General features: G+C 36.0%; 2 protein-coding genes across 2 annotated transcripts; both read left to right on the top strand.

The window, feature by feature from the left end:
* The first annotated feature begins 1170 nt into the window (after nt 1-1170).
* Nucleotides 1171-13104, top strand: LOC123530383 (proprotein convertase subtilisin/kexin type 6-like). Its single transcript, XM_053520852.1, has 13 exons — nt 1171-1488; nt 2049-2144; nt 2924-3028; nt 3673-3801; nt 4651-4715; nt 5490-5575; nt 5879-6057; nt 6642-6848; nt 7457-7557; nt 8693-8796; nt 11056-11173; nt 11919-12045; nt 13066-13104. The coding sequence occupies exons 1-13, from the start codon at nt 1303-1305 to the stop codon at nt 13102-13104; spliced, it is 1542 nt and encodes a 513-aa protein (XP_053376827.1). The 5' UTR covers nt 1171-1302.
* A 1058-nt stretch (nt 13105-14162) lies between these two features.
* On the top strand, nt 14163-16037 carry LOC128547659 (uncharacterized). The gene is made up of 3 exons (XM_053520712.1): nt 14163-14316; nt 14944-15012; nt 15527-16037. Exons 1-3 carry the CDS (start codon nt 14241-14243, stop codon nt 15727-15729), a joined length of 348 nt encoding a protein of 115 aa, XP_053376687.1. The 5' UTR covers nt 14163-14240; the 3' UTR covers nt 15730-16037.
* The last annotated feature ends 1249 nt before the right edge of the window (nt 16038-17286 follow it).

Here is a 17286-nt window from a genome sequence, read left to right as displayed (position 1 = left end):
CAAGGCGTAATTGAGAACGACAATATCCATTGTTGACAAAATCTGTCCTAAATTGCAATAAAATTTAAATGATGTGCTATCAGTTGTTGGCTTTATGGCCAGTTCAACTAAAGTGTGTTCAGAAATCACTAAAAGGTTACTTACGCAATTTGGAAAAATACGTTTTACACTTACATACAATACATGTTAATGAATTAGTTCATGATAAATTATTTATTTAATCTATTAACTATGTATTATTCTGAGGAATCGGCTGAATGCGATATTCGTATAATTCCTCTGTATTATTCAGCAATGTGCGCAACCGAAATACTAATTTTCCGACTGGCGAATTGATCTTTTAACTAAAGAATTAATCTTCCAAATGTATTTCTTTTAAACTTCACAGTACGTGACTTTACAATGACAATTCACATTTACAACGCAAAATCCAACTCCGGTCAGAAATGTTTGAAATACAAAAATGTATATTTATAATGATTTTTTATGAATTAGAAAAACGTTTGTAAATAGCAGACCTGTTCAAAACCAAATGTATTTTTTTAAAGCATTCCACTATATATCAGGTAATGAAAGTTTTGAAAAGATACTTTAGAAACAAAGAACGCAGCCAAGCAACATAATAGCAGACCCGGTTTCATTGTGTCTATTCAAATGTGCAAGACAAATCATGTCCCTTGCACCGGCTTTAGTGGAATTCTATCTAAATCAAATAAATGCTTTTCACGGTCCTAAGGGACGAAAACAAAATATTTAGCAATTTTTTATTTTTGAAATTATAAGCAGAAAATATTCTTGATAATACATAGCTTTTTCCTCTGTGCCAAATACATCTTTGATACATCATCATTTTACTGAAATGACCTACCTCTCTAAATAGAGCAAAGCATGTTCCACATTGACTTACTTTGCCATCTTGGCTTTTGAACTCATTAAGAATGTGGGCCAAAGAGGAAAGTAAGACTAAAGTTCTATTTTATCATTCAAATAAGTATAAAAATCCACTACACTAATTACGAAACGAAACTTTATTACCTTTTAATTGGAAAACAAACAGTATTATTTACGGCCTTCTATATTCGAAAACAAGTATGTCATAAATATGTTCGAAAGATGCGGTTGCAAATTCTATTTCTTATTAGACAGATCATTTGTGTGATGACCGTCTGTGTGTAATGGCCTGATATGAAGACTATATTTTTGTCTTAAATGCAATACGGGAAATAATCTACTTATTTTAAGTGCGATATCAGATTTAGCAACCGCATCTAAATTAATATTTCGGACATTAGGGCCTAAAATATGGCTTCCAAAGTACCTTTAGCGTATTTCTTTTTAGTGACACTTAATTTCATCATTTTTAAGAATGTCGACTCATATGGAGGACCAAAAGGTTACTATAGCAACGAATGGCTTCTTAAAACTAATGGTGGACAACCAGGTGCAAAGTCTCTCGCAGAAAACAATGGATTTCAGATCTTAGCAGAGGTTTGGAAATTATATACAAAGGTTTATTGCGCCTAAAAAAATTTAAAAAGAACTCTGTTTGGTAAATAAACCTGTATTACTTAGTAAAAATTTTAATGTCAGTAAAATAGGGAAAACGATGTTACACTGAAGAAGAAGCAAGTGACACACACGAAAGCTATGACAGAACGAAAATGGAATCCGCATTCCACCTACAATTTTTGATGTACTACATGCTTAAAAATTCATTTTTGTACTGAACTCAAAATTCCTAAAAATCATCTCTTCCTTGTACTAACTCTATATTGGTTGATCATTTTTACATATAAAAAGAGTAATTCTCTAACAGGACAGGAGTGTCAGGTGACAACGGACCAATTGATGAGAAGATTCAATCTTAAACAAAAAAGACAATAATATTTGAATAAAAACGTTTGTTGGATTAAAATCTTTTTAACCATTTATACCGTTTTATTAAAGAAATTCTCTGTACTGAATGTCAGAGACAGTTGAGAAAGCGCAGTCTTGAAAAAAAAATCCTGGAAAAACACCAGAAAAGTTTAGTTTTGTTTTCTTTCTAGTTGTCCGGAGGCTATTTTGTTTTGAGAAGAACGGAGATTAAACCACCAACACGAAAACAAGACGCGCCAATTGCAGATTTATCTAGACATTCACAGGTGAGTGAAAGTATGGATTTTATTTTTCTGTCTTTATATCAAAGCTTGGGTAGGAGCCCATAAGCTGTGGGTCAGAATGTTCTCATAGGGTGTAGAATTCTCCATGTTAGGACGCCACCCAGCTGGCTTACGGAAGATCGCTGACTGTACCCAGGTGCCAACCCACGCTTGAACTAATGCCTGGAGGAGTACCTCGGGTCTTTAGCCGCCATCAAAAGCAGGAAGTGTCGCCATACTATCTACATTATGTCAGTGTGACTCTGGACGCAACAAACAAACAAAAAATATAGTCTGGAAACAGGCTTAGTAAGTGAAATGAGATAACTCTACGCTACTTTTTCGCAAGAAATATACAATGGAAAATATCATTATCAAAATATATCAATTCTAAATAACTCCTCAGTGAGAAATAATAATTATTGAGTGATTAAAAACATTCAATATTAGCAACAAGGATTTATGAAATAAAACATCTTAAACTTTCCTTACAAAATAGGAAGCGGGGACAAAAATTCAAGCCCAAAACGCAGACAGCTATATGGCAGTTCACACGCGGACAAGGACTGAAGCCGAACCAGGCTACATCACGTGATAGTAAAACGTTGAACTCTTAAAGCGTCTAGGCGTTTGATAAATTGTTAAGTGTGATACGTAATTTAACACGAATACTGCTAGTTATGATTCTATCAGTTATCTTATCTTTGTAACAGTTATTTTCTCACCAAATACAAATAGCTCTGCTGTAAACCCTTTCATATAAATATCTCATTAATATGCAGGTTGAGTACTTACACCAACTAAGGTATTTGAATCGGACAGCGAAATCAACGTTCCCAGATTCGAGTGTACTAAACGACAGTTACTGGCCTCAAATGTGGCATGTGGTGAGTATCATGAACTACTATTTCAAAAGAAGTCTACTACGTAAGTCCTTTAAAACATTATTTAACAAATAATCAAGGCCTCCGAGTGGTTTATCGTCTAATTTACCACGGTTCAGAGTTCAGATGCGTAGGAATTTGACCACGGGGGCATTAGCATTTGAAGCATCTGACCGATGAACCGTGGTAAAATAACACGATAAACTTCAAAAAAGGCCTTGATTGTTTTTATTCTTACATGCCCATTGAAATATTTTAATTAAGAATTCTAGTATGCTCTTAATTTAAAACAACAGATAAAATATAGTAGAGCTCTTTCTTGATCGCAACAAAAACATTGACGTCATTGCACGTTAACGTGACGTCATTCTAGCGTAAGCGTGTTTTAACAGAAACAAGCATACTATATTTTTTATAGAATAAATATTATTCTGAACTTCATTTACCCGGGAATAAATGTACCGGACTACATCCGGCAATTTGATGTCATAATTATGCTCTCTTACCGGTTCGCGCGTCAACCGTTGTTTATCGCAGAATATACATAGCATGGTTTTTCTTCTTTGTTTAAATGACAATCAAATCGAACCATGTTAGAATCCTGTTTTAAGGCATGGTTCTGGAAACTTTATTATTATATATTCCAGCACGACGATACGTTTCCCAGTATGGGGGTTTATGGTTCTTGGAGACGGGGCTTCTCTGGAAACGGGATAGCAATCAGCGTCCTTGACGACGGTGTTGAGCCTGATCATCCGGATCTTGTGGGAAATTATGTACGTTCAGCTTCCAAATTAGTAATTTTTGATTTTAATTAAATGATAAAATAAATGAAGTTTTGACAGAGAGATTATTTTGAGGTTAATTGGCCTCCTGCCCGATTGGTTAAAGGTTGCTGACTACGTATCACTTGCCTCTCACCGATGTGGATTCGAACCTTTCTCGGGGCGGTGAATTCTCCTATGAAAGATTCATTCAGTTGCCTTATGGATGCTCGTAGGTTCTACAGAGGTGATGTATTAATACATGGCAAGCCCCCGGTGTGATCCTCCACAATCAATAGCTGGAGAGTCGACATATGACCTATAAATTGTGTCGGTGTGACGTTACAGCCAATAAGAAGGGAGTTTAAAGATTTTCGCCCCTATACAGGTACGAGTAGAGTTTCATTCTTTATTACAATAAGTGTATATTCACTGTAACGGCAGCTGCACAGTTTATGCGTGCGCGTTTAAAACACACTAATTAACATTTAACCTGATAGCGGCAAGTGATTCTGCGTCATTTACAGCACGAGAGTCATCTTACACCCCGGGGATGGATTTTACTAGCACCGGTAAAAATACCGTCTGGTATGCAATAATGGTTTGTATGCCGCCAGCTACACTATATCGTTATTATCACGCATTTATAAGAGGTCCGTCTTTGAGCGCTTATCTCTTATCACGGACTTTCAGGGGACTAGGCCTGAATGAGTTGAATCATAGTTACCGATTGCCTATCTGCCTGGCGCCAGTAATCGGAAAGTACTAATGTTTAATGCAAGTAGATGCCTCATCATCTAAACATGGCTTGCCTTTCAGACGGGTAAATACTGTAACAAACACACACTTACTTTTTTTCAGGACGAGACTAGAAGTTACGATTATTTGAGTAACAGTTCGTATGTCAATCACACAGGAACGGATTAGTGAGTTATTTGTAGTTATTATATCATCACTTATTAAATGGCTTCTCATTCAATAGTTCGAAGAAAGAGGAGCAAATAGTTTTTACTATTGACTGGCAATCCATTTAAAAATTGTTTTGTTACATGATAACAGAGATATTTTTTCATTATTTTTTCTTCAAGTCTGACCCCGCAAAATTAGTGTTGAACTATAGACTGGTCAACAGCACAAGCAATTGAACGGTTTCTTGGTCAATAGTCAAACATTATCCGCGCAACGAAGGATTAAGTGCAAACAGTTTTGATTATTGAATATTTTTTGCTATTGTATGGCAGGTCATTCAGTAAGGGGTTAATTACATGACATCAGAAATAAAATTTCATTTTTTTTAAGTTGTGACTTTAGCAAGTCAAAACTAAGAACTTTACTACTACCCTACCTGGTCAATACCATAAACTATGAACCAGCAATTTATATAATGCATCATGTAACAATCCTACTTGTATCAATCATACAACTAACATTGTTTCTATCCTCCAGGCATTTTATTTTAATTTGTAGTAAAATGAGCCGTGCCATGGGAAAATCATCATAGTGGCTTTGCGACCAGCATCCATGCTGTTCGCTAACAGTTTCACCAATTCCAATAGGCTTTAAAAGGGAACAGCATGGATCCTGAACAGACTGCGCGGATGCGCAGGCTGGTCTGGATCCATGCTGGTCGCAAGCCAATTATGTTGGTTTTCTCATGGCACGGCTCAAATATTTTATCCTCAAATGTAATTCTTCTGCAGTCATGGTACTTTGTGCGCAGGAATATCTTCAGCCGTCATGAATGACGAGTGTGTGCTTGGAATGGCCTATATGTCAAAGTTTGCAGGTACGTTATTGTAGATTTTAGAAAAAAATAAAAGTTTCAAACATAACAACTAAGTTAGCAATTCCTTATACCAAAGCTCAAGTCCAAAGAGGAAGGTTTAAGCCGAAAATGAATCGGAATGTTGACGAAGTTGTGTTATTTGGTCTACTGTGGTAAAGTTATTCTGAAAATATGTGATGCTACTTATCGCTATGTTTGCATTCTCATCATTATTTTTCAAAGTAAATAATTTATGTTCACATATTATTCAGGGTAATTTTCACTCCCATTTCTCCTATTAATTTTGTTTGCTGTTTGTTACAGCCGTGAAAATCTTTGATACCTTCTATGGCCTCACTGATTTTGGGGAGTCTTTAGCACTGGTTCACGACCTTGCACGAACAGATATCTATTCCAACAGCTGGGGCCCTATTGACACAGGGGATATTTTTGCAGGACCTGGCGAATTAGCTAAAATTGCTCTTAAACAGGCTGTGAATGAGGTAAACAATATTTACACAAATGTACCCGGCACGTCACACTTTTTGTTAAATAGTACATTAAAAGGTGCAATTCCTTTATAAACACTTAAGAATGAATGTCTAGAAATATACACTATTAGCACATTGAATGCATCTATAAATAATTAAAGTGAACAAACATGATACTGAAACGTGTTTCAGATAAAAGTTAAGGATTCAGAATGATTCTCACGTCTAATTGATAAAATTAAAGACTTAGGCCATATTCCTCTTACAACCTTTTTACACAGAAGTTATTTTGCATATTCTAACGGGTGGAATGAAAATTGTGCTATACATGAATATTTAGAAAATATTTTTACTCAATAGGTAAGACCTGGTGTAGAGAGATTTGTCACGTGATAAATATTTAAGACAATGGAAAACATGCCTTGGTTCCTATCTTTTGTAAGTATCCTCAATGGAGCCGGGTACAAGAGCAGAACAACATCTTATTTAGATGATTACTGTAGAATATTTTGAACACTATTCCGTGTATCCATAAGGCCTATAATAGATAGAAAACTCGGCTTTGATGATATGAAATTGGACATAAAACATTTCAGGGCCGCAATGGGTTGGGTGCTATATATACATGGGCAGCTGGCAACGGTGGTATATATGATGACTGTAATTGTGATGGGTATGCCAACAGCATTTACACCATATCTGTGACAAGTATAGGTCGGGACCAGGCGCTAGCTTTCTATTCGGAGGAATGCTCCAGTGTCATGGTGGGAACGTACAGTGGAGATAGCCCTGACCTCACTATTGTAAGCAAACAGTGATACTTGCATATTATATTTGAAAATCCTTGACAGCTTTTTCCCTTGTGACTTTAATTATTTTTTTTCATGAAAGACTGGATATTCAAGTGTTTTTCCTGGTGCTGGTTTAACTCGTCTTATATGTCTGGGTATACGATGACACTCGTACTATAATTTATGAATGAATGCGTAAATTCAAACGCTACTCTTATAAAATAGTGCTTAAAAGAAAAGGAATACTTTTAGTTTATTACTGCTTTTAATTGTAGAATACAGTATAAAAATATATCCTTGGTAGACAATGCTGATGGAAATATCTGGCTTGAGGCAACTTTTTTTTGCAGTAACTTGACAGAGTGCCGTTACCGCAAAGCAGTTACAATAATGAGTCAGATATTTCCATCACTGACAAGTCCTCAACTGTCTGAATTAAGGATATGACGTAGCACATGTGCTAATTGTTCCACCATGAATATTCATATAAGAGAGAGAGAGAGAGAGAGAGAGAGTATTTATAGTCAAAGAATTTCTTAGATATTCATTCTTTGTACCCTTGCTGTCTTACAAACGATTGGTTAAAATAAGCTTTTATCATTTTAAACTCTCCCTTTTAGGCTTCCACATTTACAGATGGGGGTTGCACCGATTTATTCCAGGGAACATCTGCGTCATGTCCTATGGCAGCAGGAATAATTGCCCTCGTTCTGGAGGCTAAGTAAGTAGTTACTATATATAGATATAGTTACTATATAGGAATTGATTCTTACTATTTATAGAAAATAATAACTTTATAAATTGTTATAGAATTGATTCCAAAAGGTAGAAATACCATCTATTGTCTTTAGTTGCCACCGTTCGACTAGGTTAAAAATGATGATTTATCAAAGTAAATAATATGTCAGCATGAGGAAATAAGGGTATAGATCTTTCTTGATTATCACATTTGCAAAAATTTGCACGTGGATACGGGCTTGTTTTCGCTCTTTCGCATACTGTCTCTATTCGCAAGCTGTGGCCGAATTTTCATAGATATAAACTTAGTTATAAAGTATACAATTACTTGGTTACTTGAAGTCAGGTGAACAAAAATACAGTGAAAATATGACGTTTAACCTTCATTACAAAGTCTGAATCCAGAGACTTTGACCTTTGTTTTATTTGATCCTAAACAAAATGACGTCTACCTATTATATATACCCCTTTATCGTGCTGGACACGACTGATTCTGCCTTTGCGACCCGTGTATATCATTTTGAATAATCGAGGCTCGAAGTTTTGCGTAAATACCTATAGTTCTACAGTAATAATGGCCAAACTGCTCATACGATTGCCCTATTCTTACTGCATTATAGCACTCGTTCTCACTCCAACACTCTTGCGTCCAAGTGACGAAAATAAGATCATAAATAAGGTGGCATTTATCGAAACGAATGATAATATCCTTTTTCTGGTCCGTCTCGACTGGTTGGTATTACGTTAGAAAAAAAAGACGAAAAAGACCAAAGTTATTGAATCCTGTGAAGGCTTTTTCATATTGATTTCAGTGCGAGCAATTGCAAATGCATTGAATCCAGCTTTGCAATATACAAAACTTAGCAGACTCTTTCTGAACGAGGGCGATATTGGTCGATGGTATACCAGTGCATGTACTTGACCGATCTCTCAGTCTCAGTCATGTGAAACATTAGCATAATAAAGGGCCGCTGGCAAACCTCTGCTTGTACAAAAAGCTAACATTGTCATCTTTGCGTTACGTTGTGCAGAAATAATCCTATCTGATGAGAAAATCCTGTTATAGTATAACCCTGACGTCGTACTGAAATAACATGATGTCTGTATTTCGTTTTAAGTCCAACTCTCTCGTGGAGAGATGTACAACATTTGATCGTTGAGACATCAACTAGGGATGGACTTATCACAGCCAACTGGCAAACTAATGGCGCTGGCTACAAAGGTTTGTTTCTGTGTTGTTAAGAGTTATTTTGGATTCTAATATGCCTGTCACTGTTAAAACACGCTTACGCTTGAGTGACGTCACGTTAACGTGTGCTGACGTCAGTCAGAATAATTTGTATATTTAATATATTGATAACGTAACACATAAGCACAGATAGTGCTTGACTCCCTTTTCATGTTGTCATTGCTATAATTATTGTTGAATTGCTGTAATTAATAGAATTTGGGTCATTTGTCGCTGATTTGGGTTCATTATGTGGATGGCTGGGTCCCAGCTTCGCACATTATGTCATATACAAAAGTTAAAGGGAATCAGATATTTGATAAGGCAAGTACTCGTTGTAAAACGTTATGTTAAAATTTGGACCAATCAGAAACAAGTTCTAAAAATAGCACGTCTGCTGGGGTATAAATAGGTAGATGGATGACAGAGAAGGCATTCGGTATCCAGCGATTGAAGAAGACACATCGAGGATTCAACTAATAATTTATCCCAGTATCTTGAGAAGGAGACTATTGCAGTTACCCTGTCAGGGCGGATAAATGATTAAAAAGAAGACTTTGGAAGTTCTTAGACTTAAGAAGAGTAGCAGAATTTCGATAAGGTTTCGAGCTATAGGGCCAGCGCATAGGAGTTTTACCTTAAAGGTAATTGAACGCTATAGACGATAGCATATATAGGCTGAGCATCGGGAAGCTGAGACAGAGACCCAGAGTTTGGTAATCTACTGAGATAGGAGAGTTCCAGCTTATAGACGGTTCAGCATTATTGGCGAAGTACAGCCAAGGCATCGGGGATAATACCTATATGGTAGTTGAATGCTACATATGATAGCATATAGGCGCTGAGCATCCAGGAGTCAGGGCAATTATATAGAGTTTGAGAGGACAGAGGCCGAGCATCTATGCGATAGGACTCGTATGTTGTTTATTCAAAGACATTGTCTGACGGGAACTTCAACAAAAAGACTAGTCAAGTATAGATTCTCCAGTCTATAGGAGTTTGAGCTAATCATTTTTAATTAAAGATCATTAGTTTGAAACATTTAGTGATTTGCCTGATCCCTGAAATTGTCTAGCTCATAATAAGAAATCATTTACGAATCATTGGTACACGAATCATTTAGGCAAGGTAGCCAGAGGAAAATTCTATATATGAGATATTTGGTCTCACCAGCTCTACGTTTTAACAAAGGACAATCTACATCGTTTGTCAGCTAGTCTAAGACATAGTCACCTTAGCGATTGGACCCAAACCATTGTTCAAGATACTAAAGGCGTAGGCACTTCCCTGGGTCATATAACCAGTATCCTGACAACGTCAATGTTTTTGTTGCGACCAAGAATGAGCGCTTCTATATTTTATGTACCGTGTTCTAACTCTATTTATATACTCGGACGGTAATACGTCGTACAAATAATATCACTCGGGCTGTGCCCTCGTGAAATCATTAAACCCGATATATAACCGCCCATCGTGCATAAATAGTGTTATACACTCTTTTGCTTTACATTATTTCTTAATTGGACGATACATATATAGATGAAAACAACGATAATTTGGTTTTATCTCGTGTTATTTTCCATTTATTACAGAACAATTGTTGCATTCTTTGATAGTCATTTTACCATTTATTTGTAAAGTTTGTATATAAATATTTTACTTTCTGTTGGTCGTTTTATTAATGAAAGCAGTCTAAACAGGAAAATGTCAAAGGAAGTTATGTTCAAATACTTTTTGATCTAAAATAGATAAAACTGACGTGTTTTTCATATAATTCTATATTTAATGAGTTAAGCAAGTTTTTAAATAATTTCAAAATTAGAAAAAAATAAGATAAAATTGAACAATCCTTATAAGTTAGAAATGCTCCGTTTTTAACAAATACATCGTTCATGTCTTTTTCTTGTTGTCTTTACCTCGCATCACAGTAAGCAAATACATCGTTCATGTCTTTTCCTTGTTGTCTTTACCTCGCATCACAGTAAGCAAATACATCGTTCATGTCTTTTTCTTGTTGTCTTTACCTCGCATCACAGTAAGCAAATACATCGTTCATGTCTTTTCCTTGTTGTCTTTACCTCGCATCACAGTAAGCAAATACATCGTTCATGTCTTTTCCTTGTTGTCTTTACCTCGCATCACAGTAAGCAAATACATCGTTCATGTCTTTTTCTTGTTGTCTTAACCTCGCATCACAGTAAACAAATACATCGTTCATGTCATTTTCCCTGTTTTCTTTACCTCAAATCGCAGTCAGTCATGGTGTAGGTTTTGGTATGATGAATGCAGAAGCTATGCTAGATGCTGCTCTGAACTGGCGGAATGTTCCAGCACAAGTTATGTGTGAAAGTGAAATGGTAGTTGTTAACAGGTACGCGATTTTCATTTCTGTAATTGTTGAAATTCGATATCTCGAACTAGCTCATACCAAAAGTACGATTATCTCGAAAGCAATTTCAAGCCTCGCCCCAAAAACTCGTGTACAAAATAACACTTTTAAGTCGAATTTCGGTTATCTCAAAGTAAAACAAATTCGAGATACCAACTTTCAACTGCTATTCAACAAAGTTTTCCAAACATCAAATAAACTAATTTTCAGGAATTTTAAAAACCGTATGACGCAAGTCTATTGGTAATTTAATAGAAAATAATGTTTTTTCCATATGGTCATTTTATTGAAGATTCTCATATATGCTAAGGAACCGTTTATCTTAAATGGATGACATAGAACAATGAAATCGTGTCAGTCATAGCATTTAAGGAGATTTATGGTCAGAAAAGATGAATGCGTGCGTTAACTTCATGCTTTCCAGTGGTTAAAATTGTAATCTTTATTTACAAATGTTCACATGTTTTTAAATGGTCACTAACGTTTACACCATTTTTTTCAGTGTAAACAATATTGATAAAATAAATTGAACTACTGTACTATAATTTCAGAAATAAATTTACATTTTCACCTATTGATACACTACACGCGTCATAAATTCATTTGTTGTTCATTCGCTGGAACTATTTCGATCATGACACAGGAAAAAAAACAAATATGCTGTATATGTGTGTTCAAAATCGCATTAGTGCTATTACTTATTACAAAAGTTTTATATCGTTAACAGAAGTTCTAATAACGGAGTCTATGTTATAAGTGAGCATGAAAGCGATGGGTGCTCAGGAAGTGTACAATACCTTGAGCATGTAGAAGTGACCATGACATTCCAAGCTACATACAGAGGTTCCATGCAGGTAATTATCATGCTAATTCATTGAAAGTGTACAATATCACGAGCATGTAGAAGTGATCATGACATTCCAAGCTACATTCAGAGGTTCCATGCAGGTAATTTTCATGCTTTTGCTCAGTACTTGTACACTATCAGGAGCATTTAGAAGTGATCATGGCATTCCAAGCTACATACAGACGTTCCATACAGGTAATCATCATGCTTATGCCTTGAAAGTGTACAATATCATGAGAATGTAAATGTGAACATGGCATTCCAAGCTACATACAAAGGTTCCATGCAGGTAATTTTCATGCTTATGCTCAGTAAGTGTTCAATATCTTGAGCATGCAGATGTGACCATGACATTCCTAGCTTCATAAAGAGGTTCTATATAGGTAATTTTCATGCTTATGCCTTGACAGTGTACACAATCATGCGCATGTAGAAGTGACCATGACATTCAAAGCTACATACAGAGGTTCAATGCAGATAATTTTCATGCTAACGCTCAGAAAGTGTAACTATCATGAGCATATAGATGTGACAATGGCATTCCAAGCTACAAACAAAGGTTTCATGTTGGTAATTTTCATGATAATTCTCTGTAAGTGTACACTATCATAAGCATGTAGCATTGACGTTGGCATTCCAAGCTACATACAGAGGTTCCATGCAGATAATTTTCATGCTTATGCTAAGTAAGTTTACACTATCATGAGCACATAGAGGTAACCATGACATTCCAAGCTACATACAGAGGTTCCATGCAGGTAATTTGCATGCTTATGCTCAGTACGTGTACACTATCATGAGCATGTAGATGTGACCATGGCATTCCAAGCTATAAACAGGGGTTCATTGCAGATAATTTTCATGCTGATGTTTAGTAATTGTACACTATCATGAGCATGTAGATGTGACCATGGAATTCCAAGCTACATACAGAGGTTCCATGCAGGTATTTTTCATGCTTATGCTCAGTAAGTGTACACTAAAATGAGCATGTAGAAGTGACCATGGCATTCAAATTCACTTACAGATGCCCCATCCAGGTAATGTTCATGCTTATGCTCAGTAAGTGTAAACTATCATGAGCATAAGAGGTGACCATGACATTCCAAGCACCATACAGAGGTCCATGCAGATAATATCCAGTAAGTGTACACTATCATGAGCATGTAAATGACATTTTGACAGTGGCATTCCAAGCTACATACAGAGGTTCGATGCAGGTAATTTGCAAGCCTTTGCTCAGTAAGTGTACACTATTATGAGCATGTAGATGTGACAATGGCATTCCAAGCTACATACAGAGGTTCCATGCAGCTAATTTGCATGCCTATGCTAAGTAAGTTTACACTATCATGTGCATGTAGATGTGACCATGACATTCAAAGCTATATACAGAGGTTCCATGCAGGTAATTCCCATGCTTATGCTCAGTACGTGTACACTATCATATGCATATAGATGTTACCATGACATTCTAAGCTACATACAAAAGTTCCATGCAGGTAATTTCCCTGCTTATGCTCTGTAAGTGTAAAATATTATGAGCATGTCGATGTGACCATGACATTCTAAGCTACATACAGAGGTCCATGCAGGTAATATCAATGTTTATGCTCAGTAAGTGTAGACTATCATGAGCATGTAAATGTGACAATGACATTCTAAGCTACATACAGAGGTTCCATGCAGGTAATTTGCATGCCTATGCTCAGTAAGTGTACACTATCATGAGCATGTAGATGTGACAATGGCATTCCAAGCTATATACAGGGGTTCCATGCAGCTAATTTGCATACCTATGCCTAAGTAAGTGTACATTATTATGAGCATGTAGATGTGGCCATGACATTCCAAGCTATATACAGAGGTTCCATGCAGGTAATTTCCATGCTTATTCTCAATAAGTGTACACTATCATGTGCATGTAGATGTTACCATGTCATTCCAAGCTGCATACAGAAGTTCCATGAAGGTAATTTCCATGCTTATGCGCAGTAAGTAGGTTTTCACTGTCCTCTTAATACCGACAATGTAAACTAAGTCAATTTTACCAAATAAACCATAGGTTGAGAATAAACATTCATTTGTAATGCATAATTGTATATCTATAAGATCACACTGATATCGCCGTCTGGTACCAAAAGTCGCCTGCTACGATCAAGAAGATTTGACACCTTTGATGGCAGTACAGAATGGACTTTTATGACAGTTCATAGCTGGGGTGAACTTGCATCCGGGACATGGACATTACAACTTGAAACGACTGATTCAACAACAGGTAAGAGATAGCAAAAAACAATGGGTTCTCCCTCCGGGGATTATATAAAATCTTTAAAAATATACTTGGCTTGACTGAGACTGTTCTGTGCTGTTCTTGAGAGGTTATGAGAGGTTAAACATCGCTCACACCCTTCTTATCTTTTTAAGCGGAACTCTTATTACTTATTAATAAACTCCGGCGGACTTAATGGTTCCAAAGGACATAAAATAATAACAACACTGAAGTTGTATATTTTTGTTCTTTTATACTTTTTATGGTGCGTTAAGTAACGTAGGTTGCAAATAATAATGTATCAATTTTGAAAACACTGATATCTATCGATTAGTATTTTAGTACAAGTATCAGGAACACATTTTATACAATAGAACGAAACAAAAGAAGCGTAAGCCAGGAGACAAACCCTTCCTTTCAAATAGAGGAAGAGAACAGGACATGAAGTCTTAGGGTGTTTTTTGTTTTGACATTGTGGACAAGACAGAAAAAAAACATGATTTAAACTCTGTTTAAGTGTACAACTATTTTCACACAGAGAGGTGTGCGTTTTCATAAAACTGTACCCCCGAAAAAGCCAAATGTTATGTTTGAAATATTCTTGTGTTAATTTTGTTTTTGTTTCATATGAAGTTTTTGGTCTGGACTCCTGGAAACTGATCTTGTACGGTACTGAAATGCCTGCTGCTAACAACCCTCTGGGTAAGTACCATCGTTTCATTTTAGCGGTTATAAGGTTATTCCGCATACTCAGATCTTTAGTTTATAGTTAATGTATTGACTTTGCTCTGCCATTTTAAACCAACAGAACAATTAAGACAATAAAATACAGGACCTTTTGTCTGCATTTTACAAAGTTTTTTTTAATGTTTGGATAACAAGCATGATAGGAGTATGTGAGAATCATAATTTTGATGACAGTGTTTCGAATCCATAAACATATTAGAAAGAGGAATTTGATAGGCTTTCCTCGCCATTTAGAATCCTGTCGGCGCATGGAATATATATATTACTACGAAAGTAATTCTAATTATAGCAAGCATACACGTTCGTTTAAAAATGATACCTATGATTTGTTGTAAATATGATGACGCCATAGTTGTAGAAGAGATGTAATACATATAAATTCAATGACTTTATTATTTACCGTATATAACGTCTCGAGTAAATTTTTATGCACGTGTAGTTAAACATGACATGCCTGTTTAAATTTTAGCACAAGTCTCCAAAGAACCTACATGTGAGGAGAACAACAACAACAACACAGGGGCAATAGTAGGCGGAGTTTTAGGGGGCGTGGCATTGTTTGCAGTAGCGGCATTTTTGGTTTATATGCTCGTGATAAAGAAGCCTTTCAAAGATCCTACAGTATACCCAACTGGTACAAATGGGCCTGCTCATATCAGTTATCAAAGTTGATGCAGATTTGTTGCAATGAAAATGGTACAAAAAAGAACCACTTTTATTCTAGACTATATCGGATCTTGTAATATGTGTCAACTATATACGTTGCAATTGTAATTGTTTATTATCGTGTAATTCTTTACTTTCATCGTATAGTTTTAATACTCATTCCTATATATTTATATTTTTCAACTGATATTATCTTTTATATTGTTTTGTAAGACTTGTATAAATCTCAAATAATGATTGTAGTATGTTTATGTTAGTATATGTCTTACATCATTTCTAAGGACTTCTTTTCTGTATCAAGACGTGTTCCTGTGTTCGTGACATCTTTTTTTTTTTTGTTCAAAATATATATTGTAATTGAAAAATACACAGTTTTATGTACTTTTTAAAGCGATGAGTGCGTCATTTCTCTCAAACGTGTATTTGACAAAGAGCAGTTTCGAATTTTTGACTTTCGCCACCGTGGTATCGACTTTCGACTTTAATTATCGTGACTATGTGTTTCATCATCTTGGTTTCGACTTACATTGCCGTGGTTTCAAGCATCGTGGTTAATGGAGAGAAAAGAAGCAAATATATATTATTGCAGTCAAACACGCGCTGAAATCAATCTACGAGGACCACATTGTTTTAAACACCACTAGTTGTATTTTAGAATTGGACATTTACATGTATATTGAATTTTACATGTGAATAACGTACAAAAGATAGTGCTTCCGCAAGTATAGAACGTACACAGGTTTGACTTTATTAATTCTGCTTAACAACCGCCGATGTTGTAAAAATTATAAATTACGAGGATTGTAGGAATTTTCGTATCACCAAAAACATCATGCAAAAGCAACTTTGAATGAATTCAGGAAGATCTACAGATCACGAGTTCGATCCTCGGGCGGGCCGGGCCGTATGTTCTGCGTGACGATTTGATAAAAGACAGTGTGTCTGAAATCATTCGTCCTCTACCTCTGATTCATATGGGGAAGTTGGCAGGTACTTACAGAGAACATTTTTGTACTGGCACAGAATCCAAGAACCCCGGTTACTAATAGATTAACTGCCCGCCGTTACATAACTGAAATACTGTTGAAAAATGGCGTTAAACCCAAAACAAACAAAACAAATTAATGAATTTGCCTTCAATTTTAAAAGAAAATGTATTCATTTATAACAATCTCATCTTGTTACAATGAAAACAAATAGACATTAAATTTCTTAATGTTTCATTATTCTATATACCCGCCCGCTTAGCTCAGTAAGGAGAGCGCAGATCTACGGATTGCGGGGTCACGAGTTTGATCCCCCGGGCGGGGCGTCTGTTCCCGTGACGATTTGATAAAATACATTGTGTCTGATATCATTCGTCCGCCACCTCTGATAATTCATGTAGGGAAGTTGGCAATTACCTGCGGAGAACAGGTTTGTACTTGCACAGAATCTAGGAACACCGGTTAGGTTAACTGCTGTCGTTACATAACTGAAACACTGTTGAAAAACTGCGTTAAACCCAAAACAAACAAACAAAGAAATCATTATTTTATCGAATGGATGTCTTAAAGTGGTCCG

Source organism: Mercenaria mercenaria, chromosome 13, assembly GCF_021730395.1.
Source record: "Mercenaria mercenaria strain notata chromosome 13, MADL_Memer_1, whole genome shotgun sequence".
NCBI lineage: Eukaryota > Metazoa > Mollusca > Bivalvia > Venerida > Veneridae > Mercenaria > Mercenaria mercenaria.
Note: the sequence above shows the minus strand (reverse complement) of the source record. Positions and strands in the feature narration are given on the sequence as shown.

What these genes read in the sequence shown, in the direction of transcription:
- LOC128547659 (XM_053520712.1), top strand. Translation starts at nt 14,241, where the DNA reads ATGACAGTTCATAGCTGGGGTGAACTTGCATCCGGGACATGGACATTA. An exon ending in AACGACTGATTCAACAACAG is followed by an intron (nt 14,317 to 14,943) that starts GTAAGAGATAGC and finishes TTTCATATGAAG; the next exon opens with TTTTTGGTCTGGACTCCTGG. An exon ending in TGCTGCTAACAACCCTCTGG is followed by an intron (nt 15,013 to 15,526) that starts GTAAGTACCATC and finishes TTTAAATTTTAG; the next exon opens with CACAAGTCTCCAAAGAACCT.
- LOC123530383 (XM_053520852.1), top strand. Translation starts at nt 1,303, where the DNA reads ATGGCTTCCAAAGTACCTTTAGCGTATTTCTTTTTAGTGACACTTAAT. An exon ending in AATCACACAGGAACGGATTA is followed by an intron (nt 4,716 to 5,489) that starts GTGAGTTATTTG and finishes ATTCTTCTGCAG; the next exon opens with TCATGGTACTTTGTGCGCAG. An exon ending in GCCCTCGTTCTGGAGGCTAA is followed by an intron (nt 7,558 to 8,692) that starts GTAAGTAGTTAC and finishes TTTCGTTTTAAG; the next exon opens with TCCAACTCTCTCGTGGAGAG.